Source organism: Nicotiana attenuata, unplaced genomic scaffold (genome assembly GCF_001879085.1).
Source record: "Nicotiana attenuata strain UT unplaced genomic scaffold, NIATTr2, whole genome shotgun sequence".
Lineage (NCBI taxonomy): Eukaryota > Viridiplantae > Streptophyta > Magnoliopsida > Solanales > Solanaceae > Nicotiana > Nicotiana attenuata.
The window spans coordinates 203,190-231,011 of NW_017670685.1; the positions used below are offsets into that span (position 1 = coordinate 203,190).

Genomic DNA, 27,822 nt, shown 5'->3' on the forward strand with positions numbered 1-27,822 from the left:
ACTTCCGACATACGCAATTAAATTTGCAAAAGTTCGCGTTGGAGTTACAAACTTGTCTAAAGTTTTGGCATATCTCTTGTACGAAGGAAGAGATTTTTTCTTCAAGATGTAGGGGTCTAAAATAGCATCAATTTAATGGGATGAATGAGCTTCTGGTCCAGGGGCAAGTTTACAAATAATTGATTCTGGGATCCTCATTTAAGGCATATCCAAAATTTCTCAAACTTATAAGTTTAGCCATTTTAGAATCAACTTTTGATATACGATATTGAGGCTTTAAAAATTTGCGTCTAAAGTTACAAATATTGTTTGAAGTTTGCCATATTGCTTGTGCAATCAAACTTCGGACATAAGTGTCTGAAGTTTGGCTAGACAAAGCCTAACGTCTTATATGTATGTCTTAACTTGGGGTTGTCTGAAGTTGACATATATGATTGAACTTCAATGAGACTTCATCATATATGACAAAACTTTAGACATGTATGACTGAACTTTGGACATATGTGCATGTTCAAAATTTCGTGTTACATTATTTATAGAAGAAAATATGAATGTAGATTATGCATAGAAACAATCAATGAACAGTCTCTAATGGAGCTTTATTCATTTTGTGGACGTTTGACCTTTGAAGCTCCATGTTTGGCTCTAATTATGCTATAGGTAAGAAGAAAAATAAGAGGAGGATGAGGAGGAAGAAGAAGATCAAGAGAAGGTAGAAAAGGAAGAGGAACACAAAGAAGAAGAAGAGGAGGAAGAGGAAAAAAAGAAGAGGATGAGGAGGAGGAGGAGGAAGAAGAAGAAGAAGAATAAAGAGGGGGAAGAAGAAGAGACGAATAAATTACATCTCAATCTTAATTAAGTCGTGATCAGTTATATGAATTCTCAGTAGCAAGAAGCAAGAGAGAACACATGGATCAAAGTCACAAACATTCAAGCCTTCTCTATAAATTCCAACACTCGAAGATTGAGATAGAAGACAAATCAAATACCGGAGTGTTCAACATCAAAGTCACTTGTTCATGGGATAATTACTGTTCTTGACAGTCATCAAAGAGTTTACAATGAATAAATTAAATCCACATTTAAATTCAAAATTACCAATCAAGATCAAGATTTAAGCCCTTGAATTCAAATTCAATCAAGATCAAATTCATTAAATTCAAGATAAATGCTCGAGGCCCTTGAATTTATTTTTTGGAACAAAGATTCAAAGAAACTATAGAGATTGTAATAGTCAGCATACTTGGGATAAAATACTACACTTGTTATAGTATTTTGTAGTATTGATTATTTTCTTGATGTGAATGTATTATCTTCATATTTTGATGGTATTTATTAAATTAATGGAGTAATTTTTTGAAAATAGTACTTTTGATTTTTATCTACTTCCCTCCATTCCAAAAAGGGTGATACTTTTCGAATTTCAACAGTCAAACTTTTTTACTTTGATCATAAATTTGATCATAGAATCGTTAAATACTTTAATGTAACATTATATATATTTAAAAATTACATAAAAAGTACTATAAATCACAATAATTAACAATTGAAAATATTTAAAAGGTATATAAAAAGTCATGGTGAAAATAAACTCATTTAACTCTCGAAATCCGAAAAGTATAATATTTTGACCAAAAAGTTTACAAAAATAATTTAGGGTCTCAAGAATGGATTTGGTAGATTATTCATTTGCTCTATTATAAAAGTAAGGTCTTCCGCAAAAAAAATAAATGCAACTTGTTATAGATAATATTTTCATACATAAAATAAATATGTGCGGAGGGATTGGGTCTCCTTGCCTTATATCTATTTGGTGCACACATATATCTTTTTCCCATTGGTGATTAAGTAATACTATAAATAAAAAAGAAATAAACAAATGGGAAGTCTATTTACTCTTACATAATACATACATTAATAATCAATTTTAGACCTGTTCAAATCCAGCTCAACCGGGCGTTTGACCTGAAATTAAAGAATATCCACGTTTGAGTGTAGAGGCAGCAAGTTGAAGAAAACAAATGTCGTTGAATTACAGATAAAGAACGAGTCTTGTCTCTATCTTTATTTTCGGCTGAGCTGAGCTGAAAATCCTCCGAATCACTAGTGACGGTGTCCTTCTCTGTCACTCTTATCTTCTACATCTCACTTACCTCTACCGCTTATATATATTTATATATCTTTGTTGTTCCTATAAATTCTCTCCATATTGTTTTATCCGAATCTACATCTCCCTTTGCACTGCGGTCGGAAAATAGCCGCAGTGTTTGTTTCAGACATTCAGCTTAATTTTGGGTAATTCCATTTTACTCCCTTTTCTGATCTCTTTGTGTTGCAGCTGTCTACATTCTGATTCTTTCTTATTAAATTATGAACTTTGTAAACACTGTATTTTTTTTTTTTGTATCTCCATGATAGTGGGGATGATACACTAATTCAGAAGCTGTGTTTCTTTTGCTTTTTGTTTAAAAATATTTATTTTGCATCCTCAACCCCCCCCCCCCTCCCTTCCTTTGACTTTTAAGGGAGTTGTTGGGGTTTTGGTACAGGGATTTTGGCTGGTGCTATGGTGGGTAGGGTAACTTAACACTTCTCTTTTGATCTCTACCGGCATGCCTAGGCGGATCTAGAATTTAAACTATATAACTTCAACTTTAATGTTTTTAACATTGAACCCATTATATTTTTAAAATTATGGATTTATGTCTACCATTTTTGTAATTTTAGTGAATTTTTACACATAAGTTTATACTCAGCCTCAAAAGTTGTGGCTTCAATTGAAGCAGTCACTAGAATACTACATCTGACCCTGTTGGCATGCCTTACTTTTGCTTTGTTCATGTGAGAGGAGTATGTGCCAGGCAGCGGCCGAGTTATCTACTAATTGCTCTCTTATTTTTGGTTTGTTTGCATTTTGCAGCATTTATTCATAAATTTTCTATGTTGTTTAATGTTGAAAGGCTTAATGGTGGTAATTTGGTTTTGCTTTTCGGGAGAATATCTTCTTCATAGAGTGCAGATGAAGTAACTATATATGACTCGTTGTATGATGTAGGGCAGGTGATTCTTTGCTTTTAGACTTGTACAGGATGGAAGTAACAGGAGGTTGAGACCTTTAAATTCTATCGCATTGGAAGGTATTCCTTCAATTTTTGTTATCTTTTTTTTTTTAATAAATCTGTGTCTTTTTACTGAGTAGTTATTCGTTAGTCTTCTTTTGCTAGTGAAAGGTACTTAAAAACATTTACTTTTCTGAATAGGTATTTGGGAAATGCTTGGGGTAGCAGAAAACTTGCGGAAAATAGAAAGTGGTAGCAGCAAGGGTTGTCCGTCTAACAAGTTTTACCATAGAACCCGAAGAAGTGGCATGGAATTTGACTCTGATTGGATCAAGCATAGAAAATCATTGACCTTTACCGCACAAGTGATTAGTTCTTCAACTTCTTTTATCCCTTGGTCTTCTAAGATTGCAATTAGTGAAGGATATCATGAATTTCTTTAGTCAATTGCCAATTTATTCAATTACTTTAGAGAAGAGGCCTGGTCAATGATCGTATCACTTTGTGAAAAAATTGTGGTTTTAAAAAATGCTTGGTGTTGTAAGTGGAAACAAGAGAGTCACTGCATCAAGTATGTGTTCCACAGATTTGAGCCAGCAAGATAGTCTAGGTTTTGGTTCCTTTTTAACTTATAATTATGTGTCTGATGGCCCCATCTTGCCTGGACTGCCAGATGATGTGGCAAAGTATTGCCTTGCGCTTGTTCCCCGATCCGATTTTCCTGCTATGGGTGGTGCCTGCAAGTGGTGGAGGTCATTTCTGCAAAGCAAAGAGTTCATCAGCATTAGAAAGCTGGCTGGTCTGCTTGAGGAATGGCTTTATGTCCTGACTGTGAATGCTGAAGGAAGAGAAAGCTACTGGGAGGTTTTCGACTGTTTAGGAAACAAACACCATCAGCTCCCACAGATGCCCGGTCATATAAAGGCTGCTTTTGGAATTGTAGTTCTCAATGGTAAACTTCTTGTTATGGGTGGTCATTCCATGATTGATGAATCTGGGTCGGTCTCAGCCGACGTTTATCAATACGATTCTTACTTGAACAGGTCTGTCAGTGCTTCTGTTTTTATTTCCTTCTCTTTTTGGGGCGAGATGGACGCATATTTTCAGCTAGTGTGAGGTGGGATAATGCATGAGTAGGAGGTTTGGCGGTGCGGTTCCATATAAGATAATTTAGTTTTCCTCCCCAAAAATAAATTATCTAGCTGACCCAACCTTGATAGAAATTTCTGAATTTTGTTTTCATGTTTACATATGAGAAATGTGTTAGTGGCTGTGATTTGGGTTGTTTACCTTGCTATCGTTTTTAAAAATATTTGTCGCTGATTTTACTTTACTAGCCACTCAACTTCCAAGATATCCCAAATATTTTGCTAACTTCCCTAGATTCTCTCTTGTTTTCATCATTATCAATCACGAGATTTAGGTATGTTCGTTCTTATGCCTTGCTGTAATGTAGTTTTCCTTATTTTTGTGTACTTCCAACTGCCCATTTTCCTAGTAGACATGTGCAGGAATGCTTTTGAGATAGCTTCGCCTTTACCACCAATATAAAAACACTATCAATCCAAGGGTAATTATCATTAAAAAATTGTGCACCTGCGTCTGATTTATGAGTGCTTCAAATAGTGGAAACCCTTGTCATCTCCTTCTCAGAAATTGTTGAAAGGAAAATAGACATTATGGATTTAACAATAAAAAAAATAAAATAGAAAAATAGACTTTGTTGATTTACATTGTGGATCTGTTGGTTTATTTGCATCCCTGGCCGGAGTAAACTTTACTTGGAATTACTAGGTCAATTGACACCACAACTAGACTGGTCTCTTTTGGAAGTAGTAGCTTCTCTTTTATCCTCCCACAATTTCCCTTTATTTGTTGGTAGGATGACAGCCTGGCATAAGTGCGCAATTTGATCTGCTGATTTGAACTGAGTTATAAGAGAACTATCTTTTGATGTTTTGAATGATTCATGTTTCTTTTTTTCCTTTTATATATCTTGGGCAGGTGGAGCAAAATGGCTAGCATGAACGTGGCACGTTATGATTTTGCTTGTGCTGAGGTGGATGGAATGGTTTATGCAGTTGGTGGTTTTGGGATAGATGGAGAATCTCTTTCTTGTGCTGAGGTTTATGATCCAGATCAAGATAAATGGACTGTGATCGAGAGTCTTCGCAGGCCAAGGTGGGGCTGTTTTGCATGTGGATTTGGGGGAAAGCTTTATATTATGGGTGGTCGATCAAGTTTTACAATTGGGAATTCTAGGTCTGTTGATGTGTATAATCCCAAGAGTCACACTTGGGGCGAGATGAAAAAAGGTTGTGTTATGGTTACCGCTCATGCTGTTCTGGAAAAGAAGCTCTTCTGCATAGAATGGAAGAACCAGCGGAAACTATCCATTTTCAATCCGGAGGACAATTCATGGAAGATGGAGCCAGTTCCAGTGACAGGGAGTTCAAGCATTCGATTCCAGTTTGGCACACTGGATGGGAAGCTTTTGCTGTTTTCTCTACAAGGCGATCCTGGTTATAACACCCTGCTATATAATCCTAATGCAGCTCCAGAATTACAGTGGCAGACTTGTGACATAAAGCCATCTGGTGCGTGCCTTTGTACTGTTACAATCAAGGCATAAAAATCAAATTGCAAGAAAGAGTTAGAAGACTCCAATGCATCTATGATCATCGACGCACAAATGTCTGTATACTCGGTTTCTCTTCAGGTGTGATGATCAGTTAACCTGTTAGGTTCCTCTAAACTACTTCAAAATTTGAACTGCTTCTGAATGACTTGTGTTTTCTCTTGCTCAACTTCAATCTGATCTTAGACGGCTTCTCCTATAAATATGGCTTTTATCTTCTGTTAAATAATCCCATAACATGGGATACAACCGAAACTCGATATGTTATTTTTATGTTGTCAGGTTAGGACTGAAACTACTTCTTGAAGGATGTTGTACTCCCTAATAGATATATGCTGTCACCCTGGACATGCTTTCATGTCGTTACCAATTTGTAAATAAAAAAATAATTCTTTTGGTATCTGTTCATGTATTTGATCGGGTTCACCCATAATTTTCAATTTTATACTATTGAATAGCTCATGCAAGAAAACCTTCCTTTTTTTTTTACATAGTATGCTTTGGTTTCTTTAGAAATATCTTTTTCATTTTTCCTATTATTGAGTTCCAAACAGAATCTTATAGTCTAATTATTTTTATCGTTCAAATTATTATACACACATCTATGAGGCGTTTGTAGCGACAAATGATTGTCTAAAACAAATATATAAAGAAGCAATGAATATAGAAGGCTGCTTTGCTGGTTCTTGAGGGTGCTATGTAGTTGAAAGGTGGGAGTTGTAATGCGGAAGGGACAACCTTCAGCATTTTTCAGTAAAGGCCTCAGGGCATAAGCACTAGTTTATGTAACTGTATGAAAAATAAGATGTTTGCTTTGTAACTGCAATCCAGAAGTGGTGGCTGGTGACCATATTTGATGGGTATACATTTTGTAACTGTTGGGTTTTAAGCATTAATATGGCTTAAAAGAGGGTGAATGGGAAATGGAGGGAAATGAAAATTTTAAGTGAAATTTTAAGTTTCCCCCTTGATGAAGGAACATTGTCCCATATTGGAAGAGGAAGAGGTTTTTTATGGGTATATAAGCAATTGCTCTTCTTCTAGCTCTTAAAGAGTTGAGAAGAAGTCAAGCCTCGCGCCGTCGTCGCTCGGCTTCGGCTTCAATGATTGATTGATTAATTTTTTGGATCAAATTTATTTGTTAATAGTAAAATATTAACATTAATATTAAATCCAATCAGTTTTTCGTTTTTCAGTTGTGTAACTGAAAATTAAACTACCCTCTTCAATTTTCCCTCTTTATTGTTGAGTAAATAGCCATTCATGTTATGGCATTTATGTTGTGACCGTTTTGCATAAACAGCCATTCTGAAGAGTTACACCTCTTCAGATTTCAGCCCAACATTAGCTATAAATACAAGTCTATTCTGCTCAGAATTTTCATACGAATTTTTAAGTTTCTCCTCCTTCTGCATTGTTTTAACTTCAAAGATAGCAACAGTAAGTGTGATTTGCTACCGAACTTTGTGTTCGCTAAAACACTGGGGTTTGAAGTACCACTACACCAGTGTGTAATTCGTTCTATCCTGGGAGGAAATAATCCATAACCCTGAGTACTAGGAGGGGATTAAATTCCTTAAGGAAACACTGTGAATTCAGTGGGCTTGCATTAAATTCTGTTTATGTTTTTCATTTCTGTTTATGTTATTTTATTTTCTCCAGAATTATTTTACAAATATAATTTACTAACAAGCTTAAGGAATTTAACCTGTATTCTGTTTTTGTGTTATATTCACTGTTCTGGAGATTAAAAAACCTTCGTGGTTTTACCGTTGGAGATAAAATCTACGTGATTTTAACGTTTGTTTGTGTCATTCTTTTACAGAAATGACTAATGATAATGTAAACCAAGTTGTTCCAATGGTGACTGCCAATGCATCAACAAGCCGAACACCAGCGTTGGCACCGGCGGAGAAACCCGGAAAATTTTTTGGGTTAGATTTCAAGCGTTGGCAGCAGAAGATGTTCTTCTACTTGACTACGTTAAGTCTGCAGAAGTTCATCAAGGAAGATGTTCCTGTTCTGCCCGATGGAACTCCAGAGAATGAACGCTTTCTCGTGATTGAGGCGTGGAAGCATTCTGATTTTCTGTGCAAGAATTATGTTCTTAGCGGACTAGAGGACGATTTGTATAATGTCTACAGTGGCGTGGAGACATCAAAAGAATTGTGGACTGCGCTTGAAAAGAAATACAAAACTGAAGATGCTGGGTTGAAGAAATTTGTTGCCGCCAAGTTTTTGGACTACAAAATGGTAGATAGCAAGTCTGTTATTACCCAAGTCCAGGAATTGCAAGTGATTATTCACGATCTCCTTGCTGAAGGTATAAATCAAATTAATACTGATGTTGAAAGTAGTAATCTTAGTATTTTTACTAACAGAATTTTCATTGAAGGTCTCGTCATCAATGAAGCATTCCAAGTAGCAGCGATGATTGAGAAGTTGCCTCCTTTGTGGAAGGACTTCAAAAACTACTTGAAACACAAACGCAAGGAGATGTCCCTTGAAGATCTCATTGTTCGGTTGAGAATCGAAGATGACAACAAAGCTGCTGAAAAGAGAGGTCATGGAAACTCAACAATAATGGGAGCAAACATTGTTGAGGATACTTCTCAAAATAAGAGAAAGAGGAAGCAGGCTTCTGAACCAAAAAGCAACCCAAGCAAGAAGCGGTTCAACGAAAATTGCTACAACTGTGGGAAAGCTGGGCACAAATCTACAGAGTGTCGTGCTCCAAAGAAAGACAAGAAAAAGGTTCAAGCAAACATGGTTGAAAAGCATGAAGATGTTGATGACTTGTGTGCCATGCTTTCTGAATGCAACCTGGTGGGAAATCCAAGGGAGTGGTGGATTGATTCTGGAGCCACTCGCCATGTTTGTGCTGTTAGGGAAGCCTTTGCAACATATGCTCCTGTTGGACCCGAAGAGACGCTTTCTATGGGAAATGCTGCAACCGCCAAGATTGAAGGATGTGGGAAGATCTTTCTGAAGATGACTTCTGGCAAAGTGGTGACTTTGAACAACGTCCTTCATGTTTTCGAGATTAGGAAGAATTTAGTCTCTGCTGGACTTCTTATTAAGAATGGTTTTAAATGTGTTATTTGTATCCGATAAGGTTGTAATAAGTAAGAACGAAATGTTTGTAGGAAAAGGTTACCTCACTGAGGGCCTTTTCAAGCTGGATGTAATGATTGTTGAGAATAATAATAAAATTTCAGCTTCGTTTTACTTACTTGAGTCAAATGAATTATGGCATATACGTTTGGTTCATGTCAATTATAAACCTTGCGGAAAATGATTAACTTGGAAGCATTACCTAAGTTTGAATGCGACAAATCAAAATGTCAAATATGTGTAGAATCTAAGTATGTTAAACATCCTTATAAGTCAGTTGAAAGGAATTCAGATCCTTTGGACTTAATTCACATAGATATTTGTGATATGAAGTCAATACCATCTCGCGGTGGAAAGAAGTATTTCATAACTTTTATTGACGATAGTACTCGATATTGCTATGTTTACTTACTTAATAGTAATGATGAAGCAATGGACGCATTCAAGCAATACAAAAATGAAGTTGAAACGCAACTTAACAAGAAAATCAAAATGATAAGGAGTGATAGGGGTGGTGAATATGAATCTCCTTTCGAACAAATATGTTTAGAATATGGAATTATTCATCAAGCAATGGCCCCTTACACGCCCCAATCTAATGGGATTGCAGAAAGAAAGAATCGTTCATTAAAGGAGATGATGAACGCATTATTGATAAGTTCTGGTTTGCCTCAGAACTTGTGGGGGGAAGCCGTTCTTACGGCTAACCGAATACTAAATCGAGTACCCCATAGCAAAACACAATCCATTCCATATGAAAAATGGAAAGGAAGGAAGCCCAACTTGAATTATTTTAAAGTGTGAGGGTGTTTGGCAAAAGTACAAGTTCCTAAACCCAAAAGGGTAAAATAGGGCCGAAAATCATTGATTGTGTTTTCATAGGATATGCGACCAATAGTAAAGCATATCGATTTCTGGTTCATAAATCAGAAAATCCCGACATTCAATATAATACGGTTATAGAATCAGATAATGCTGAGTTCTTTGAAAATATATATCCGTATAAAAAGGAATGTGAGTCGATTGGTGAAGGATCTAAACGACCTCGGGAAGAAACAAAAGGAAGTACATTTAATCAGGAGGATCCAAGACGTAGTAAATGTCAAAGAACGTCTTCTTCATTTGGACCAGATTTTGTGACTTTCTTGTTGGAAAATGAGCCTCGAACATTTAAAGAAGATATGTCTTCTTCGGAATCATTGTTTTGGAAAGAGGCAGTCAGTAGTGAAATAGAATCCATATTGAACAACCATACATGGGAATAGGTTGATCTTCCTCCTGGAAATAAACTTTTGGGTTCTAAATGGATCTTTAAGAGGAAAATGAAGGATGATGGTACTATTGATAAATTTAAGGCAAGACTTGTAGTCAAAGGGTATAGACAACGAGAAGGTCTTGACTACTTTGACACATACTCTCTAGTTACAAGAATTACGTCCATATGGATGTTAGTAGCATTACCTGCGGTGTATGGTTTTGAAATTCATCAAATGGACGTTAAGGCGGCCTTCTTGAATGGAGATTTGGAGGAAGAAATCTACATGGAACAACCTAAAGGGTTTGTGGTTACAGGTAAAGAAAAGAAGGTCTATAGACTTGTTAAGTTCCTTTACGGACTAAAACAAGCACCCAAACAATGGCATGCGAAATTTCACCAAACAATGTTGTCAAATGGTTTTAAGATAAATGAATGTGATAAATGTGTGTACATTAAAAATGTTCCAAATCACATAGTCATTGTTTGCTTATATGTGGACGATATGTTGATAATGAGTAATGACATTGCCAACATAAATGCTACTAAGCGTATGTTAACTAGCAAGTTTGATATGAAGGACTTGGGAGTTGCTGATTTAATTCTGAGAATTAAGATCCATAAGACTCCTCAAGGTCTGGCATTGTCACAATCTCATTATATTAAGACAGTACTTGAAAAATTCAAGCACTTAGGGTTTAAATTTGCAAAGACTCCAATTGACGTGAATCTTGCATTAGCTAAGAACAAAGGCCAAAGCATATCACAATTGGATTATGCTCGTGGGTTGGGATGCTTAATGTACATCATGAATTGTACACGACCAGATATAGCTTGTGCTATAAGTAAATTGAGTCGATACACAAGCAATCCAGGTCAATCTCATTGGATGGCAATGAAACGTGTTTTGGGATATTTAGAACATACCCAGGGCTTTGCTTTGCACTACAGTAATATCCTGCGGTGAATGAGGGATACTGTGATGCAAATTGGATCACCGGTTCAGCTGATTCTAAGTCCACAAGTGGATATGTATTCACTATTGGTGGAGGAGCGGTATCTTGGAAGTCGTCCAAACAAACTTGTATTGCCCGCTCTACAATGGAGGCTGAGTTCATAGCCTTAGATAATGCCGGTAAAGAAGCTGAATGGCTCCGGAATTTCTTGGAAGACATTCCATTGGCCCAAACCGTTGGCACCAATGTGCATATATTGCGATAGTCAAATGGCAATTGGAAGGGCTGGGAGCGTTATGTATAACGGTAAATCTCGTCATAAACGACGAAGACATAAAACTGTTAGCAATTACTCTCTAGAGGAATTATCACGATTGACTATGTAAAGTCAAGTGATAATGTGTCGGATCCACTTACAAAAGGCCTAACTAGAGAGGTAGTTGAGAAATCATCAAGGGGAATGGGACTATGGCCGAGAACAAGTCATTGGCTGTAACTCTACCTAGAAGATTGGAGATCCCAAGATCTAGGTTCAAGGAGATCAAACAAAGTCATTAATGACGGTTCAACATTGTCAACTAAATTTTGGTCCATTCTCGTGATGAGACAATGTTCAGTACCAAGGATAAAGCATTAAGGCTTTTTAATGATTTCTAATTTGATACAAGGTATATCAAATAGTGTATCTATGGGATGAAACGTTTAGGAATCACCTATGTAAGTGTGAAGTGTTAGCCGCTTCAAGGAGAACTTTGTAAGGCCAGTTCTCTACGCACTTATGAAACCAGGCGGTGTTCATGGCTGAAACGAACACAACAATGAGAACCAAAGACGGTTAAGGGTTGGTTGTGTGACTTATGGCTATCTAGGTATACACCAAAGTTCGACGGTTCAAAGATATCAAATCTACCGATTGACCGAGTATATCCGACATAAGTTCACTACGGAAAGTTCAAAGGGAAACCTACTTATCCAGATGCAATTAATCCTTGCTTGCGAGTCACACAGTTTTTCATGCATATTTCCGTGATATAGCCATTCCCCGAGCATTTAATATGGCTTAAAAGAGGGTGAATGGGAAATGGAGGAAAATGAAATTTTTAAGTGAAATTTTAAGTTTCCCCCCTTGATGAAGGAACATTGTCCCATATTGGAAGAGGAACAGGTTTTTTATGGGTATATAAGTAATTTCTCTTCTTCTAGATCTAAAAGAACTGAGAAGAAGGCAAGTCTCGCGCCGTCGTCGTCGTCGCTCGCTCGGCTCAGCTTCGGCTTTGGCTTCGGCTTCGGCTTCGGCTTCGGCTTTGGCTTCGGCTTCGGCTTCGGCTTCGGATTTGGATTTGGTCAAATGATCGATTGATTGATTAATTTTTTGGACCAAATTTATTTGTTAATAGTAAAATATTAACAGAAATGTTATTAAATATTCGTTTTAATAACAGAATATTAATATTAAAATAAATATTAATATTAAATCCAATCGGTTTTCCGTTTTTCAGTTGTGTAAATGAAAATTAAACTACCCTCTTCAATTTTTCCTCTTTATTGTTGAGTAAATAGCCATTTATGTTATGGCATTTATGATGTGGCCGTTTTGCATAAACAGTCATTCTGAAGAGTTGCACCTCTTCAGATTTCAGCCCAACATTGGCTATAAATACAAGTCCATTCTGCTCAGAATTTCCATACGAATTTTTAAGTTTCTCCTCCTTCTTCTGCATTGTTTTAACTTCAAAGAAAGCAACAGTAAGTGTGATTTGCTACTGAACTTTGTGTTCGTTGAAACACTGGGGTTTGAAGTACCACTACACCAGTGTGTAATTCGTTCTATCCTGGGAGGAAATAATCCATAACCTTGGGTACTAGGAGGGGATTAAATTCCTTAAGAAAACACTGTGAATTCAGTGGGCTCGGATTAAATTCTGTTTCTATTTTTCATTTCTGTTTATGTTACTTTATTTTCTCCAGAATTATTTTACAAATACAGTTTACTAACAATAACAAACAGATCATCAACGTCTATATCATATTTTGGAGCAAATGATAGCCTCTCCTAGCCGGTAGAAGTGGGCAGCCAAGTTGATGGGATATGACTATGCCCTTGTCTATAAAAAAAGGAAAGAAGATGCAGGGTTGAGCACAAAATTGCACTTTCATTTTCTGATCACTGCCAAGTGCCAACTATTACAGCAGGTTAAAGACTCGTACTAATGACAAGATATCTAGTACTATAACAACGCATTAGAGGAAAATATTAAAGACTCGTACTTATAATATGACTGTTGGGCTTTTTAAGCTTAGTTTAGCTTAAATGAGGGTGAATGGAAAATGGAGGGAAAATGAAATATTTGAGTTTCTCTCGTTGGCAAAAGGACATTGTCCCATATTGGAGGAAGAAAAGTATTTTGATGAGTATACATACAATTGCTCTTCTTCTAGCTCTTAAAGAGTTAAAAAGGCAAGTCTCGCGCCATCGTCGCTCACTCGCTCGCTCGGCTTCGGCTTCGGCTTCGAATATTAATCTTTTTGGACAAATTTATTTCAATTATTTAATTAATTAACGAAAATTCAATCCGAAATAACCCATGACCCGCGACCCGGTCCGGTTCGGTCCGTTTTCTTTTCCGAATTATTTTAAATTTCCCGCAATATTTCAAACAGAAATATTCCCAACAGCCATGGCTGTTTCTGAAAGGTTGCAAACCTTTTCAGAAACAGTGCCAGAAAGTCTATAAATATGCTTTGAATCCCAGAATCTTTTCTTACAAAATTTTCTGATCTTCTTCTTCTTCCGCATAAAATTTTCAGTGTGTTTTACAGCCTTCGAGTGGTTTGCTGTTCATCGGCGTTTTTGGTACCAACACTCCGGTGAGTTAAATCGTTCTATCTTGGGAGGATATATTCCAGCACCTCGGGTACTTGAAGGGAATAATTTCCTTAAGGACACATTGTGTATTCAATAGGCTCGATTTATTTCGAAATTACTTTTCAGATATTATTTTGACATACTGTTTCTACTAACTTTCTGTTTCTGTTTCTATTTCACAAAGTTTATTGGTTTTATTATTTATTACAGTAATATAGATTAATAACAATCTTAAGGAAATTAATTTATTTATTTATTTACTGTAATCCGAATTCTGTTTTGGAGATTAGAACATGTGTGATTTTCTACTCCTTCTGAATTTTTTTACTCTGATTTGAAGATATAAAAACTTCATCGGAGTATTAAAATTCAGAAACGATTTGAAGAACATAGAAACTTCATCGTTTTATGTGAAACAGTATATAAAAACTTCGATTTTTATTTATTAAACGTACTGTTTATCGTTAATTACAATATTGTTTACTGTTCTATTTTTTGCCATTAATTGAACTCTTCTGTTGTTAACAGTGAGAAATGGCAATCGATAACAGAAATTCTTCTGCGACTGTTGCGGCAACGATGATAGCCTCGTCAAGCCGAACTGTTGTTCCACCGGTCGAGAAATTGGGAATATTTTCTAGAGACAACTTCAAAGGATGCAGCAAAGGGTGTTTTTCTGGCTTACCACACTTGGTATGCAGAAGTCACTAGTGAATACCCTCCAGTGCATGCCGCCGACATGCCAGACAATGAGAAGTTTATGATTGTTGAGGAGTGGAAACAGGCAGATTTTCTTTGAAAAGGCTATATCCTAAGTGCTTTGGAGGATGAGTTGTATAATGTTTACAGTGCTATGAATACTTCGAAAGAATTATGGGACGCACTTGAAAAGATGTACAAGACTGAAGATGCATGCTTGAAGAAGTTTGTGGTTGCCAAGTTTCTAGACTATAAAATGATAGACAACAAAACTATTAGAACCCAAGTTCAGGAGCTTCAGCTTATTTTTCATGACCTTATTGCTGAAGGTATGGTCGTTAATGAAGCATTTCAAGTGGCTACAATGATTGAAAATTGCCTCCTTCGTGGAGATATTTCAAGAACTATCTTAAGCACAAGCACAAAGAAATGAAGTTGGAAGATCTCGTGATTCGTCTCAAGATTGAGAAAGAAAACAAAACAGCCGAGAAGAAGTCTCGTGGAAATTCAACAATCATGGGAGCTAATATCATTGAGGAGACTATCGCGCTCCTTTTTCTCGTGATATCGGGTTTCGACACGTGACTAACTCTTTTATGGAAGGTATTAAAAGAGAAGAGTCTCCACCTAATGATTTTAAGGTGTGTTATGGCACCTATTTGCAAATGACTCTATTTTAACTAGTTTGCATCAGCAAATATCGGGTAAGGGCTAGAAATTATCTCGAGGAGAAGATGTTAGGCATTCCTCGAGGTCCACAATTCGAATTATATAAATTAGTCCAAAACAAGAGGGAAAGACAAGAAGTTGGGAAATTATTATCAAAAATCTACCAATAAACAAAATAATTGATTTTAAGACAAGATGGGGGGGGGGGGTCCTAAGTATTTTAGCCTAAAGGATCACCCCGTGAAACATAAATAATACTTCGCAACTCCTTCGAGATGGGGTGTTACTCGTGTTATTCAGCGGGCATAGACTATCATATCCTGCTACCCGATTACTATCTTTAAGTTGTTACCTAAGGCGTACTAATTTATTCTAAGTCGTACCTTATGCGTGCACTACCCGTCCAATGCCTATGGTCCAGGAGGTGTTTGGACCTCTATTTTGGGTGTTCTAGACTTAACTTAGGTTGCTCAAAAATGAGAAAACTAGACGACATACAAAACAAGTTGGACTTCATGTGAAAGCAATTAAGGGCTCAAGTTAGCCTCCACACTTAAACAGCAAATGTACGCAACGAATTAGTCGTTTGACAGCTTTAGAATTGAGATGAGTTAAAGTCATTAAGCCCTATACACATGGTTTCTATGTGACCTCAAACGTGCAGGCAGTTTCATATGCAAGGTGCCATTTTAGATACAACTTCTGAGCGACTACACAATTGCCTACTGATTGAAGGTTATAAGCGATTAAACCTATAGACATGCTATCTAGGTGATTTACGCAGTAGTTAGTAGTGATAGCCATAGAAGACATTCAGAATTACTCAGTTTGATCATATAGGCATGCTTTCTAATAGTGGCAACGAAACAGTGTTGGAAGTTCAATATTAGCACTTAAAAGCGAGTAGGATTATCTTATAGGCAGGTGTTGGCCCAAGTTCAGTTGAAGTTTTGAAGATTGACAAATGAACTCAGTAATGGACCTGGTCCATCTGGTGAAACACAGTGTTTATCAACCATTGCATATGAGATGCACGTGAGGAATATATATCATAGAGATCAAGCAACAATATCTTCTGAACTAAATCGAAAAGATTGCAGTTGGGATAAGGAGAACAGTCTCCTTATGAGGAGAGAACACAATCCTAATCTAGGATAAGGGTTGGGGTTTGTATTGGTCAAGGACTCAAAATCGTCTAAGGATAAGCAATAGAGTCTCAATCAGACTCTAATTACTAACTCAATAAATAACTGAGTTTGTTCTCTTTTACAGGTATTGCACATACGCATAACTAAAACATAATTGAGAGCAAAAGAGCAAGTCTGTTTTGAAAGAAATATATGTGAGATATAAGTGTGCACTCCTGAAGCTACTTGAACGAAAGAGAAGAACCAGTTCCATTGTGTTTATTCTTATTCTAGTTCAATTGTAGTAGGAATTTCTGTTTGTACTTTTCAGCTTATTTAGAAGCAATTGTATTAGGTACTTTGAGTATTCAAGTTAGAGTTAACTTGAAAGTGTCGCAACAGTTGAGGCTGTGTGCCACACTGGGATTAGAGTTAATCCTTAGGTTTACAAAGAGTTTTTGTAAATGCTGTTTTGGCTCAGTGATTTTAGTGGAAGTTTGGGAAAATCCTACTGAGTAGTAGGTCGTGGTTTTTTCACCTTTTGAGCCAGGTGTTTTCCACGTAAAAATCTCTGTGTTCTTTAGTTTATGCATTTATTATTCCGCAAACTGCAATAGTTAGAACACCTAGAAGAACCAGGTTCTTCTAGTGCGAAAAATGGGTACCACACAAATCACCCCCCCCCCCTTTGTGTGGTATTGACGTTTAGAACATCAGTAGGATTTCTACAATTAGCGATTGAAACTAGTTTTAGCTCCTATAGGCATGTCTCCTAAGTGAGTAATTATAACAACAACACATTAACCAATTAAAACCCTATAGGCATGATTTCTAAAATGCAGATTTGTAGAACATAAGCTAACATGACCCTATGGTCATAGTGTCTAATGGGTATGTTGTAATGCAAATTGAGACATTGGTCACTTTATTTCCTATAGGCATGATATCTAGCAAACATGTAGGAGCAGAATATGTTAAACGAATTAAACACCTATAGGCAGGATTTCTACTTGTTTCATGCAAATATTAAAATAAACCTGTTTTCCCGATTTTACTAACACCCTAATTGTTATTACAATATTATTTCAGACCCAATGAGTGAAATAAATTACAGAATTACAAAATAGCTATAGTGGTCCTAAAGCGGGCCCAAAGTATAGCCAGCCCGGCTAGGCCTTCAATCTCAAGTCCACATAGTTTCACAACAGCCCAGAAAATAATCTTCATAGCCAAAACCCAATAGTTATCAAAGATTCAGAAAACAGCCATGTACACAAGCCCATTGGATCATTCAGTAGGTAGAAAGGGGGCATGATGGAGCATTTGGGACAGAGTGCCAAGGAATCTTAGACACTAGTGTGCAAAGTTCACAAGGGTCTCAAAATGGACCCCGAGCAGTGCTAACACTGGGGAGGTTAATAAAGGAGATTCAAGAAATGACTAAAGACCAAGTCATAGTATGTTAGAGTTCACAAGGGTCTGAATTGGACCCCGTGTGCTCACACTAGGGAGGTCAATGATAGAACCTAGGTAGCTTTGGCTTTTAGCTGGCTAAGAATGAGAACTCAAAAGAGCCCAGGTAACAAGTGAAAGAGAGTAAACTAAGGTTGAGGGACATCACTGAAGGATACAAACAGTCAAGTTGAGCACATAGAGCAGATAATCGAACCGGCTTTAGGTTTTAAGAACAGACTTAGCAAAGATTCAGAAGAACAAGTTCAACACCTAGTGCATAAGTAGTCACACATTAACAAGACAGGTTTCAGGATTGCTATACACCGACTCATAGTAAAGAAAAGGTTCAAATTATGCTAAGTATAGGTGCTAGTGTTACAACAAGGAATAATATTAATTGGCAACCGAATTTAGACAGGATGAGAACAGATCATTGCAACTACTGGAAGTCGAGGCATGCTAGAAACATACTAATAGGGAACAGGATCAAACATGCTACATAGGCAGGATATCATCATAACAAATTCAGAATAGGACAGGAGACAGACTTATGCTATATAGTTAATACACACGTTCATGCTTTTGAACTCAATCAATTAGTCTATTAAAAGGGGTACGAATCACGTAAGTAAATCATGTTCAAGTAACAGGATTGATAGCAAAACTAAACAACAAAGAGGTGAAAAGGTCCTAAACATCAGTAAGTTGCAGCACATAGGCTAGATAAGCTTGAAAGGAATCTAATTATACTCAAATAAGGTTTAGGCATGATTTAAACTGTCAACACGAAGTTAAAAGTTAAGGAGAGCTAAAAAAATTGAAGTAGAACAAACACAATTGCACACAAAAAACAACCCAGAAGAACATATTAAGCAAAACTCCAGGAGTGAAAACATATGCAAATTACAGATACATAGTGTCACGACCTGAGTTCACCCTCCGTGAACTGTCGTGACGGCACCTAGTCTCTACGACTAGGTAAGCCTAACAATTTGCGAAAAAAGGAAAACGAAAGATAAAACTAACCAAAAACTGTGGAATAACATAAATAAAACGTTTAGGATGCCGCTCGGCATATACAAATATAAACTCTCAAACAGAATCAACTCCCAAAATCCAGAGTCTCATGAAATCACAAGCTGAGAATGTTTACATAAAGTTCTAACTCTAGAATATCTAGTCAACGGAGAGTACAGAAGACCTAAAGCTAACAGAAAGAGATAGAGAGAGACTCCTTGGTTTGTGGACGCGGCAAATATACTCAAGTTTCGAAAGTCGCCTCGTCTCGCTAACAATATGGCTGAGCAGATGAACCTGGATCTGCACACGGAAAACATGTGCAGGAAAGGGCATGAGTACACCACGGCGGTACCTAGTAAGTGCCAAGCCTAACCTCGGTCGGGTAGTGACGAGGAAGGTCAGGGCCCTACCGGTGATAAACATATATATATATATATATATATATATATATATAAGGAAATGAAACAGTATAAAGCAACACAGGGTAATAAGAACAAGAACAACTACAACAGAGATAAAATCATAGAAAGAAGATAGCTCTACACAGATATAGCAACCGGGGATCTACCAGGATACCGTCTTGTAGTCCCCAAATGTAAATATCCAGCAACCGGGGATCTACCAGGATACCGTCCTATAGTCCCCAAATGTAAATATCCAGTGGATCTCCCGGGTGTCGTCCCGTAGTCCAACTCATAGTGCGCAGGGGATCTACTGGAATACCAATCCGTAGTCCCAAATGTAAATACCAGTACTGGGGGAATCTACCGGGTGCAGTCCCGTAGTTCCAATATAACTGTGCAGGGGGATCTACCGGAATACCGATCCGTAGTCCCAAATAAACAGGCAAGGGGGATCTACCGGGATACCGCCCGTAGTCCCAAAGTAAACACACAGCAGCAACACGAAGAATATTTAATTCAATCCAATTTCATACCAAGGTAAAATAGGTATTTCTAACCTAGCACGCTGCACAGAATTCAAATAAAGCAGTTTGAGCAAGCAAAACAATTGAGTCATTTAGACATGATTTCCTAAGCTAACAGTAGGCTTAAATTGCAAGTAGTATAAACAGGGAAGAAAACACAATGATAGTTACTTAATGAAAACAAGATTTTCAACAATTAGCACATGTACGCACTCGTCACCTCACGTACAAGGCATTTCATATATCAACAATACCAAATCCTAAGGGGAGTTCCCTCACACAAGGTTAGGCAAGCCACTTACCTCGAACCAGCTCAATCAACTCGAAATCACGTTCTTGCCACGAGTACCCGACTCCAAATGGCCCACATCTATTCAAATTAATTGCATAATGTAAATATAACTTTAAGTAACTAATTCAACTAACTAATTCGAAAGCTAACCCGCGAAATTAGGAAAATCGCCCAAAAAGTCCCCCTGGCCCACATCTCGAAATCGGATAAAATCCGCAAAACTAGAATCCTCACACTCTCACGAGTTCAAACATACCAAATACACGAAAATCGGACCACAAACAACACCTCAAATCCCCGATTCCAAGTCTCCAATTTCAAACCCTAAACCCCCAAATTTAACCCTTATTTTCCATAAATTTCTTGCCAAATCAGTAGAAAAATACCATAATAACGAATTTGGAATCCAAAAACCTTACCTCCTCGAAGCTCCCTTGAATTCTCTCTCAAAAACCTCCCAAAAAGCTCAAAATTCGGATGAAAATGGGGAAGGAATGGGCAAAAATCGCGACTGAAACCTTATATAGGTTCTGGCCCAGGGTTCCCGCACCTGCGGCCATTTCCTCGCACCTGGGTGGTGCGCATCTGCAAGAATTCACTTAAAGCACCAAGCCACACCTGCGGTCTCGCAAGTGCGCTCAACCTCTCGCACCTGCGGATTTTGGTCTCCAAGCGCCTGGCCGCATCTGCGGCTCCTCCATCGCTTCTGCGATCACTCACCTGCGGTCCCCAAATCGCAGGTGCGGTTATGACAGAACTTCAGCAGCTGAAGCTGCTTCCAAATCTCCCAATTTTCTTCCGTCAACCTTCCGAAATCATCTCGAGGCCCCCGGGACCTCAACCAAAAATACGAATAAGTCATATACCACTATTCAAACTTGTACCAATCCTCGGAACACTCAAAACAATGCCGGAATATCAAATCACCCTCGGATACAAACCTAAGGATTCCAAAACTTCCAATTTCTGCTTTTGATCAAAAAGTCTACCAAACCTCGTCTGAATTACCTGAAATTTTGCACACACGTCCCAAATGACACGACGGACCTACTCCAACTTCCGAAATTCCATTCCGACCCCGATATCAAAATCTCACTATCGAAACGAAAAGTTCAAAAATTCGACTTTCGGCATTTCAAGCCTAATTAAGCTACAGACCTCCAAAACACAATCCGAACACGCCCCTAAGCCCGAAATCACCAAACGGAGCTAACGGAACCAGCGGAATTCCATTCCGAGCCCGTCTTCACACTGCTCCGACAACGGTCCAAATTCTAAAGCTTAAACTCTCATTTAGGGACTAAGTGTCCCAAAACTCTCCGAAATCCAAACAAATCCTCCCGACAACTCACAATAGAAGAAATAAACACGGGGAAAGCAGTTAATAGGGGATTGGGGCATTAATTCTTAAAACGACCGGCCGGGTCGTTACACATAGGAATGAAACTACGAAGTCCAGTAACTCACCAGTTAAGTAAAAAAAACAAGAAAGAACATAAGTCCACAGTATTCTGAATATTAACGAAGAACTAGAACCCAGAATTTCGGTGGCCTTGGCTTTCAGCCGGCCAAGAACCAAAGTATAGAATGAGATAACATAATAGAGCTTTTAAATTTAGTGAGATTATAGCGATTCAAGTTTGTCTTAAAGGGGTTTTAGGGAAAAATAAGTAAATCCTAGTTTTTTAGGGAAGGTGAATATTGACAAAATATAACAAAAATCAGACACACAGTAGAATATAGGACGGATATAGACATAATAACACTTAAAATCAAAGAATCGAACCAATTTAGGTTCGATCTAAAGAGATCTGAAAAACCTAGTTTTAGGGTAAGTAAGAATCAACAAAAAATACACAGAGATTCGTACCCATAATAGAACAAAGGATGAATATAGACGGAATAGCAGAGAGGTCAAGGATTTGAACCGATTTTGGTTCGATTTGATAAGATTTGCTTACCATGTTTAGGCAAGCACCATAGGAGAGTAACCAGTACCAAGAGGAGGTCGTATATGGCAAGTAGTAGCAGTCAAATCCCATGTCTGGTGGGATTATGAGAAGGATTTGGGGGGAAGACGGCTAGGGTTTAGTTGAAGAAGAAGAGGGGGGGTTTGAGAGAATATGAGGGTGGCGGATTGTAGGGGAGTGATTAGGGTTTGGGGGTGAGGGAATAATTAAAAGAAGAGGTTGAATGGGGACCATTGATCTCAGAGATCAACGGCCGGGATTTTAAGAGGGTTGGGTCGGGTTAGCTTAGGCGGGTTGCAGCCGGGTTATGGCTGGGGTGGACTGGGCTATCGTTTGGGTAGTTTTAGGTCCGAATTTGGTTTTTAAAATGGGCTATTATTTAAATACACAAAATTTAACAAAATAATTTATAAAAATGCTTTAATAAATAAAAAATGTTATTTATGCAATAAAATGATTAAAAATAATAATTTAGCATTACAAAAATATAGAAGGCTATTTTTTGACACAAATAGCATAGATAAAAAGCAATTATTTATGAATATAGGCTATTATTGCAAAATTAGGTAAATAGCTTAAAAATGCAAACATAATTATACGAAATAAAGTAAAAATATTATGAAACATATATGACGATGCAAAATAGTAATTTGGATGATTAAGTCATCACAAAATAATTTGAAGGAATAATTAATAATTATTCAAGTAATTTAAATGCAGAAAAATTAATTTAAAGCTCTAAAAATTATGGAAAATTATAGAAAATGCCTGTATAGATTTGTAGACTAAATGATGATGCAAAAATGATGTTTTGAAAGTGTACATATATATATATATGTTTTGAAAAAAATATGAGGGCAAAATTGGGTATCAACAGAGACTGCTCCAAAAAGTAAGAAGAGAAAGAGGTCTTCTAGACAAGCTAAGGAGCATAACAAAAAGAAATTCAAGGGCAACTGCTACAATTGTGAAAAAATTAGTCACAAAGCCCCTGAATGTCGTCTCCCGAAAAAGGATAAGAAGAAGGGATATGCCAACATAGTGGAGAAGAATGATGACATTGATGATCTGTGTGTAATGCTTTCGGAATGCAACCTAGTTGGAAATCCGAAGGAGTGGTGGATTGACTCTGGAGCCACTCGACATGTTTGTGCTGTCAAAGAAGCATTTGCGACTTACTCTACTGCTGGTCCCGAAGAAGAGCTTTCCATGAAAAATACTGCAACAGCCAAGATTGAAGGTTATGGGAAGATATTCATAAAGATGACTTCCGGCAAGGTGTTAACGCTCAACAACATTCTTCATGTTCCTACTATTAGGAAGAATTTAGTTTCTACTTCTTTACTTGTTAAGAATGAATTCAAATGTGTATTTGTTTCTGACAAAGTTGTTGTAAGCAAAATAGAAATGTATGTTGGAAAGGGCTACCTCACAGAGGGCCTTTTCAAACTAAATGTAATGGTTGTTGACAGTATGAATAAAATTTCAGCTTCTTCTTATTTATTGGAGTCAAATGATTTATGGCATATTCGTTTAGGACATGTCAATCAAAAAACCTTGTGAAAGTTAATTAATTTAGAAGTATTGCCTAACTTCGAGTGTAATAAATCAAAATGTCAAATATGTGTTGAATCTAAGTTTGTAAAACATCCTTATAAGTCTGTTGAAAGGAATTCAAATCCTTTAGACTTAATTCATACTGATATTTGTGGTATGAAGTCGACACCATCTCGAGGTGAAAAAAGTATTTTATAACTTTTATTGACGATTGCACTCGATATTGTTATGTTTATTTGCTTAATAGTAAAGATGAAACAATTGTAGCATTTAAGCAATACAAGAATGAAGTGGAGAATCAACTGAATAAAAAGATCAAAATGATTAGAAGTGATAGGGGTGGAGAATATGAATCTCCGTTTGCAGAAATATGTTTGGAATATGGAATTATCCATCAAACTACTGCACCTTACACACCTCAATCCAATGGAATTGCGGAAAGGAAAAACTGGACATTAAAGGAAATGATGAATTATTTATTAATAAGTTCTGGATTACCGCAGAGTTTGTGGGGGGAAGCTATCCTTACAGTTAATCGAATACTCAACAGAGTACCCCATAGCAAAACATAATCTATTCCATACGAAAAATGGAAAGGAAGAAAACCCAACTTGAAATATTTCAAAGTGTGGGGGTGTTTAGCAAAGGTACAAATACCTTTATCCAAAAGGGTAAAAATCGGACCAAAAATCGTGGATTGCGTTTTCATTGGATATGCTACAAACGGTAAAGCATGTCGGTATTTGGTTCATAAATCTGATAATCCTGAAATTCATATTAATACGGTAATGGAATCAGATAATGCTGAATTCTTTGAAAGCATCTATCCGCATAAAACTGAATACGAGTCGTTACGTGAAAGAGCTAAACGACCTCGGGAAGAACCAAAGGAAAATACTCCAAGTGTAGAAGATCCAAGGCGTAGCAAACGTCAAAGAACATCTACTTCCTTTGGACCAGATTCTGTGACATTCTTGCTTGAAAATGACCTCAAATTTTTAAAGCATCTATGTCATCCTCTGATTTAGCGTTTTGGAAAGAGGCAGTCAATAGTGAGATTCAATCAATTTTGGATAACCATACATGGGAATTAGTTGATCTGCCTCCGGGAAATAAGCCTTTATGTTCGAAATGGATCTTTAAACGGAAAATGAAAGTTGATGGCACTATTGACAAATATAAGGCAAGACTTGTTGTCAAAGGTTAGAGACAAAAGGAAGGCCTTGATTACTTTGACACTTACTCGCCAGTAACAAGAATAATATCTATTAGGGTGTTAGTGGCACTGGCGGCCGTGTATGGTCTTGAAATCCATCAAATAAATGTTAAAACAGCTTTCTTAAATAGAGAATTGGAGGAAGAGATTTACATGGAACAACTTGAGGGTTTTGTGGTTCCGAGTAAAGAAAAGAAAGTGTGCAAACTAGTTAAGTCGCTTTATGGACTTAAACAAGCACCCAAACAATGGCATGCCAAATTTGATCAAATAATGTTGGCAAGTGGGTTTAAAATCAACGAGTGTGACAAATGTGTTTACATTAAAAACATTCCAGGTCATGAAGTCATTGTTTGTTTATATGTTGATGACATGTTGATAATGAGCAAAAATATGGCAGATATAAATGCTACTAAGCGCATGTTGGCTAGCAAATTCGACATGAAAGACTTAGGAGCTGCTGACGTGATCTTAGTAATTAGAATTCATAAGACTCCACAAGGTCTAGCATTATCACAGTCTCACTACATTGAAAAAGTACATGACAAGTTCAAGTACTTGTATTTCAAGATTGCCAAGACTCCAATTGATGTGAGTTAAGCACTTCAAAAGAATGAAAGTGAAAGTGACTCACAACTGGACTATGCAAGAGTATTGGGAAGTTTGATGTATATCATGAATTGTACGCGACCAGATATAGCATGTTCTATTAGCAAACTAAGTCGGTTTATAAGTAATCACAATCAAATACATTGGATGGCAATGAAAGGAGTTTTGGGGTATCTGAAGCATACCCAAAATTATGCTTTGCATTATAACAAATATCCCTCCACGATTGAGGGATATAGTGATGCAAATTGGATCACCGGATCACTGAAATTAAATCCACGAGTGGATATATTTTTACAATTGGGGGTGGAACAGTATCTTGGAAATCATCCAAACAAATGTGCATCACCCGTTCTACAATGGAATCTGAATTCATAGCTTTAGATAAGGCCGATGAAGAAGCTGAATGGCTCCGGAATTTCATGGAAGATATTCCATTTTGGCCCAAACCTTTGGCACCAGTTTGTATACATTGTGATAGTCAAGTGGCAATAGGCAGGGCAGGGAGCGTTATGTATGATGGAAAATCTCGTCATATGCGACGGAGACACAATACCGTTAGATAACTACTCTCTAGTGGTGTTATCATGAATGACTACGTAAAGTCAATAGATAACGTGTCGGATCCACTTACAAAAGGCCTATCTAGAGTGGTTGTTGAAAGATCATCAAAGGGAATGGGGTTAAGGTCTAGGACAAGTTATCATGGCGGTAACTCTACCTAGCAGACTGGAGATCCCAAGAGCTAGGTTCAAATAGATCAAACAAAGTTATGAATAACGGTTCAACATTGTCAAATAACTCAACCCATTCTCGTGATGAAGACAATGTTCATAAATCGAGGTAAAGCATTAAGGCTTTTTGATGAGTCAATAAAGCTTAAAGCTTTATAATGATTTGTTAAGTTTGACAGGATATGACCAGATAGTGTGTCTATAGGATTACACATTTACATATCACCTATGTGAGTGTGAAGTACAAGCCGCTTCAAAGGAAATGAAAGTAAAGGCCCATTCTCTAAGCACTCATGAAACCAGGCGGTGTTCATGGCTAAAACGAACACAACCGTGAGAACCATAGATGGTTAAGGGTTGATTGAGTGACTTATGTTGTCTAGGTATACAACAAAGCTCGATGGTTCAAAGATATAAAATCTACCGATTGACCGAGTATATCCGATATAAGTTCACTACGGAAAGTTCAAATGGAAACCTACTTATCCAGATGCAATTAATTCTTGCATGTAAAACACAAACCTACTTATCCAGATGCAATTAATTCTTGCATGTAAAACACACACGCATCCGTGCATTCCTTTGTTTTGTAGTCATTCCTCATTCATGTGGGGGATTGTTGGGCTTTTTATGCTTGGTTTAGCTTAAAAAGGGGTGAATGGGAAATGGAGGGAAAATGAAATATTTGAGTTTTCCTCCGTGGCAAAGGGACATTGTCCCATATTGGAGGAAGAAAAGACTTTTGATGGGTATATATACAAAAGCTCTTCTTCTAGCTCTTAAAGAGTTAAGAAGAAAGGCAGGCCTCGCGCCGCCGCCGTCGTCGCTCGCTCGGCTCGGCTTCATCTTCGAAATTGTATTTGGATTTGGTCAAAGATTGGTTGATTAATCTTTTTGGACAAAATTTCTTTCAATTATTTAATTAATTAACAAAAATTCAATCCGAAATAACCTTTGACCTGCGACCCGGTCCGGTCCGTTTTCTTTCCCAAATTATTTTAAATTTCCCTCAATATTTCAAACAGAAATATTCCCAACAGCCATGGTTGTTTCTAAAAGGTTGCAAACCTTTTCAGAAACAGTGCCACAAAGTCTATAAATATACTTTGAATCCCAGAATCTTTTCATACGAAATTTTCCGATCTTCTTCTTCTGCACAAATTTTTCAGTGTGTTTTACAGCCTTCGAGCGGTTCGCTGTTCATCGGCGTTTTTGGTACTAACACTCCGGTGAGTTAAATCATTCTGTCCTGGGAGGATATATTCCATCACCTCGGGTACTTGAGGCGAATAATTTTCTTAAGGACACGCTGTGTATTTTTCAGATATTATTTTGACATATTGTTTCTACTTTCTACTAACTTTCTGTTTCTGTTTCTATTTCAGAAAGTTTACTAGTTTTATTATTTATTACAGTAAAACAGATTAATAACAATGACAAAGATATCCAGTACTATGAAGGAATTGGAGGAAAATGCATACTCCAAGCTAGGGTATGAATGGAGAAATGGTTTCTTATACAGGGAAGGTAAGGTAGTGATTAGTAAGTATTGAGCTGAGCTAAGATTAATTTTGATGATTAACAAAGAGTGATTAAAGAACCAGGTCTTTTGAAGATATTTTCGGTGCAATAAACAAGGTTGATGACTTGTCAAGCTG

General features: G+C 37.2%; 1 protein-coding gene across 2 annotated transcripts; it reads left to right on the forward strand.

The window, feature by feature from the left end:
• Positions 1 to 2,051: 2,051 nt before the first annotated feature.
• LOC109242294 (F-box/kelch-repeat protein At1g67480) lies at positions 2,052 to 6,157 on the forward strand. Of its 2 annotated transcripts, none has more exons than XM_019409159.1 (4): positions 2,052 to 2,295; positions 3,056 to 3,137; positions 3,261 to 4,102; positions 5,064 to 6,157. In XM_019409159.1, exons 3-4 carry the CDS (start codon positions 3,588 to 3,590, stop codon positions 5,689 to 5,691), a joined length of 1,143 nt encoding a protein of 380 aa, XP_019264704.1. In that variant the 5' UTR covers positions 2,052 to 2,295; positions 3,056 to 3,137; positions 3,261 to 3,587; the 3' UTR covers positions 5,692 to 6,157. The 2 variants fall into 2 exon arrangements, with proteins under 2 accessions (XP_019264704.1, XP_019264705.1); XM_019409160.1 differs by having other exon boundaries at positions 3,061 to 3,137.
• The last annotated feature ends 21,665 nt before the right edge of the window (positions 6,158 to 27,822 follow it).

What these genes read in the sequence shown, in the direction of transcription:
- LOC109242294 (XM_019409159.1), top strand. Translation starts at nt 3,588, where the DNA reads ATGCTTGGTGTTGTAAGTGGAAACAAGAGAGTCACTGCATCAAGTATG. An exon ending in TACGATTCTTACTTGAACAG is followed by an intron (nt 4,103 to 5,063) that starts GTCTGTCAGTGC and finishes TATCTTGGGCAG; the next exon opens with GTGGAGCAAAATGGCTAGCA.